Genomic DNA, 5,054 nt, shown 5'->3' on the forward strand with positions numbered 1-5,054 from the left:
AGTTGTTTGTGATATATATCAATAACATGGATTGATATGCAAATAGGTGGGTTATCATGTTTGTAAACGACACATCGGTTTGGTTGTGCTGTGCACCATGAAGATGTCTATCAAAGGATCCAGCAAATTCTGTGCCTAGGTCCTCGGCAGGACAGATTTTTTATGTGTGATTTTAGATGGCATGGTCTCCAGAGGGATTTGTTCGCAACATCTGCGAGGCTGCCTGAGATTGTCTGGAGAAACAGAAGCAAGCGAGACAGCCAGGAAATGTGGTATGTTCTCTAAGATGTTTGGGACAAACTACAATACGATTTAAAAATATAAATCTCCACGACAGTGGAAGTAAGAGAAGTGATGGAGCTTTACAGGCAGAGGGTGGTAACACTAAATATTGATGTGACTTCTTAAAAAACTTTTTACTGCTCGTTATAGTAGTATTTTGATATTTAGAAACTTTACAATTCATTAGGCTGTATACCTGCTCGTTAATGCAAACATCTAATCAGTCAATCATATGGCAGCAACTCAATGCATAAAAACATGCAGACATGGTCAAGCGATTCAGTTGTTTTTCAGACCAAACATCAGAATGGGAAAGAAACGTGATCTAAGTGACTCTGATAGGCCACGTCGACAGATTGTTTAGGGTTTTTCAGAAACTTCTGATATAATGGGATTTTCACACACGACAGTCTGTTGAGTTCACTGAGAAGGGTGCGAAAAGAAAACATTATGTTCTGTGGGTGAAAATGACTTGTAAGGACAGAGGGCGTAGGAACATGGAGACCACTTGGTGAAAGAGGTGTATACAGTTCTGGTTGCCCATTGCAGGAAATATGTCGAGGCTTTGCAGAGGGTGCAGTGGAGATATACCAGAATGCTGCCTGTATTAGAGAGCATCGTCTACTACGAGAGGTTGAACACACTTGGGTTATTTTCACTGGGGTGGCGTGATGAGGTTTAGAAGATCATGGATGTACAGTATGATTCCCAGGGTTGAAATGTCTGACACCAGAGGACGTGCATTTAACGTGGGAGGGCGTTATTCCAATGGGAAAGGTACTGCATAGAGAGTGGAGTGTGCTTGGTATACGCCGCCTGGAATGGTGGTAAGTGTAGATAGGTTAGAGACCTTTAAGAGATGATTAGACAGGCAAAATCAGCATAAAGGAAGGATATCTCCATTGTGTAGGCAGAGGGTATTTGGTTAATTGGCCATTTATTGACTGTTCATAGAGATTAAAATAAGAGTACAGGAAAGCCTCCACTGCCGACCGTAACTGCATCCGACTGTCCACTGCGTCTGTAGTCAAGGGATATCGGTCGAATGTCTGGCCGTGAGGAACTCCCTCAGACATTCGTATTTAAGGTGAGGTTGGGAGTCTGAGACTGGGTCTCCAATTCTGGCCTTTGCTCGGCAAAGGCCAGACGGAGCGAGGCGAGGATGGAGTGCTTGAAGACCTGGTGGAATTCACGGCCAGCGAAGACATAGAGAAGGGGGTTGAGGGCGCTGTTGAAGGAGGCCAAGGCGACAGTGAATAATGACCAGTCCTGGGAAATCGGTGTGGTGAAGGCCGATAGGAGGTCGCACACAGCGTTGGGGATCCAACTGATCATAAAGGCCAGGACCACGGTGATGATGAGGCGGACAGGCTTCTTAGATTTTGCGAACCTGTTCCCTTGCAGCTTCCAACCTATCAGGAAGTAGCAGGTGATCATAATCAAAAAGGGGAGGCCGAAGGTAAAAACAAACCAAAATGGCTCCAAGACGGTCGAATCCTTCTTCAAATCTGCAAGCAGGAGTACAGGCAGGCACATGACGAAGGCTAGGACCCAGACTCCGAAGCAGGACGCACGAATCCACGTGAGGCTCAGATGTTGCTGGAACCACGTGGGCCGAGTAATAGCCACGCAGCGGCAGATGCTGATCAGACATAACAGATACGTGCTGGCAGATGCGTCGAGGAACATCAAGATTCCAATAACCTTACAGGAAAAGTAGGCGTTGTACCCGGAGTAGGTCAGGGAGATGTTGGCCATGAGGAAAGGAAGGGTCAGGCAATCGATCACGTCAGTCAGAGCCAAAGCCAGGAAACACTCCGTGTGGACATTAGTCTTCATCTTGAAGCCAATCACCCAGATGACTGCGCCGTTACCCGGGACCCCCAGTAGGAAGGTGAGGGTGAAGATGACCATTGACGTGACGGAAGCTGCTCCCCACTCCATGTTTCCAACGACCGTGAAATTCCCAGCGAGCGTCAAATTGCACACTTCTTCGGATAAGAACATTGTGAGATCTGGTGGGGAAGATATTGTGGAAGTGAGAATGATACAGAATGGAGAGGCGGAGAATTCAGGAGGCAAGCCGAGAGCGAAGAGGGTACGAGAGGAAGTGGAGTAGAGATCGGGTGTAACACGGTACAAAAACGTGTTACATTGCAAAGGCAGTGAAGGCGGCGGAGGTCTGCTGAGAGACCAGAGTCGTCTCGCAATCCAAGCAAATGGACCCTGACCGGCAAGTCCCCGATCTGTCAACGACCATGTGATGTATGCCCGTGCATTAGCTACCCCATTTTAGAGTAGTCACGCGCGTCCGATCTCCATTAATGGAATGTACTCTAACACTGCCGTTATATGGGTCCTGGATCGGCCTCTTCAGCCAGCCGAGGATCCACGGCTGACAATGCCTTAGAAGAACATTCTACTGGACTGGAACGATCAAGCCGCTACCAGCACTAATTCTAGCTGCCGTGAACGTGCGGGATTCCTGCAGGTACTTCGCTTTCCTCCCACATTACAAAAAAGCTCTGGCTCTTAAGTTAATTGACCTGTGTAAACTTTTCTGCTGTTAGGCTCGGGTTAACCAGGTGGTTTGATGGGCAGTACGCCTCGTTGGATTCTTTAGTACTTTAGTAATTTGATGTAAGGCACTGTTGCAAAACGATAAGCTTATTTCATTATATATACGAGTGACGATAGACCTGATTCTGATATTGGTCTGTGTTGTGCACTGAGACTGGTAAAATTGCTGAGAGAAGGGAATCATGTTTGAGAAAAGGGGAATGGAGATGGGAGGAAGCGGGAAGAGCCAGAGGATCATTCTGCAATAATGAATAAACTAATTGTTTGGAATCAAATGACCTTCCCTGGTGTCTCAGGTCCGCGCATGTTTGCATCCGCGCCAGCAACCGCTCACAACACCGACCCTGGCACTCCTTCTCTGGTACCTGTCCCACATCCCTCCCGCGGCGCTTCACCTTCGCCCTTCCCAGCATCCTTTGCTTCCGCCCGACGCTTTCCGGACTATGCTGATAAATCCAGTACAGTGGAAAGGTCGAAGCCACCCTCACTACCGAAATGGGCCCAGGACGTTTGCAAAAGTCCTGCAAGAACACAGAAGAATCCAGCACCGGAATACTTCACAACATTGTACCGAACCAATTAAATTAGTCATCACATGGTGTACCTAACTAATGGCGTCTGCTGACACAATGTCCATATCACTGACATTCATGTTCGCATCCAACAGGCTCTCAACAATCTCAATGTATCTGCCTCCACCACCACTCCTTCAGCGCATTCCAGGCACACACCGCTCTCTGTGAAAAAATAACTTACCCTTCACGTCGCCTTTGATCGTACCCCTCTCACCTTAAATGCACGCCCTCGTTTCAACATTGGGGAAATAGATACTGCCGGTCTACTCCATCTCTGCCTCTCATAACCTTATAAACGACTTCTAACACTACCACCATTACTACCATTACCAGCACTATCAATATTACCAGTATTACTATTTCTGTAAGTTCAGTACAGAATCAGATTCTTAGCCTAACAGGCCATGTCTACCGTTGTCCTATTCAGACCAATCTGTCTTGCATCCCTTTGGAAACGTGACTACGTCTGTCTCATCTATTCACGTGCAAGCGTAAATACCTCTTAAACATACTCGTTGCATATGATGTTTGTCACCTCCACTGGCAGCCACGTTCAAAGTGTCAGTTCATAGTGGACGGCATGGTAGCGCAGTGATAATTACAGACTGTGCTGCAGCGCCAAAAAACCGGGTTCATCTCCAGCCGCTGTCTGTAGGGAGTTTAGAATTTGTCCCGCTATCGCGTGCGTTTCTTCTGCGTGTTCCAGATTCCTCACGCATAAGATTATAATTCCATAAGATATAGGAGCAGAATTAATCCATTTGGCTCATTGAATCTGCTCCCCCGTATTCCTTTTCAGCCCCAGTCTCTCCCCTTCCCCTTGTTTTCGTATATACCCTGAACAATCAAGATTCTATCAACTCCGTCTTAAATATACAGAAATGAATTTTACAGATTCACCACTCTCTGGCTACAGAAATTAATCAGAATTTCCTTTCTAAAAGGACGGTCCTCCCTCCTGAGGCTGTGTCGTTTGCTCTTAGCCTCCCATAACATAGGAAACATCTACTCCATAACGACTGCATCGAGGCCTTTCCACAGTCCACAGGTTTCAACAAAGTCACCTCTCATTCTTCTGAATTTCAGTGAGCAGAAGCGCAGGACCATGAAAAGTTCCTCATGTGATAAGCCTTTCAAACACAGAAGGCCTGCTACTCTAGACGGTTAGTTGATCAAATGGGTGTAATTGGGCGGGGAGCTCTCGAAGAGCCGGAGGGGTTTGTTACTGTGGTTTATCTCGAAATCGAATTGACAATTAGAACAAACTGGTAAAAAAAAACTATCCCTCATATTCGACTTAAATCTCCTTTCTTTATATATATATATATATATTTTAAATATATGCCTTCCTGTTAATGTTGCTCCTACCATGGGAACGCGATTCTGTATACACTATCTCTGTATCTGTTATCTTAACTTATTTTGTCAGGTCATCGGTCAGCGTCCTTCGAACCCATGGAAAGCAAGCACAGCCTCTGTAATCTCTGAAGTTCTCCTCATTGAACTATATATTGACAATCCCACTGTCCTGCCTTCACTGGATAACTGAGTTATCTCCTGAAAAAAACACCCGAAAGTAGGAAGACCAGGTTTCTTCCGCAACACAGCCACGCCGGT

At 46.3% G+C, this 5,054-nt stretch overlaps 1 protein-coding gene across 1 annotated transcript; it reads right to left on the bottom strand.

Annotated features, from left to right (window-relative positions):
* Positions 1 to 1,350: 1,350 nt before the first annotated feature.
* LOC140715719 (C3a anaphylatoxin chemotactic receptor-like) lies at positions 1,351 to 2,289 on the bottom strand. The gene has a single exon (XM_073028090.1). The coding sequence runs from the start codon at positions 2,287 to 2,289 to the stop codon at positions 1,351 to 1,353; it is 939 nt and encodes a 312-aa protein (XP_072884191.1).
* Between the last annotated feature and the right edge of the window lie 2,765 nt (positions 2,290 to 5,054).

Source organism: Hemitrygon akajei, chromosome 24 (genome assembly GCF_048418815.1).
Source record: "Hemitrygon akajei chromosome 24, sHemAka1.3, whole genome shotgun sequence".
NCBI classification, from domain to species: domain Eukaryota; kingdom Metazoa; phylum Chordata; class Chondrichthyes; order Myliobatiformes; family Dasyatidae; genus Hemitrygon; species Hemitrygon akajei.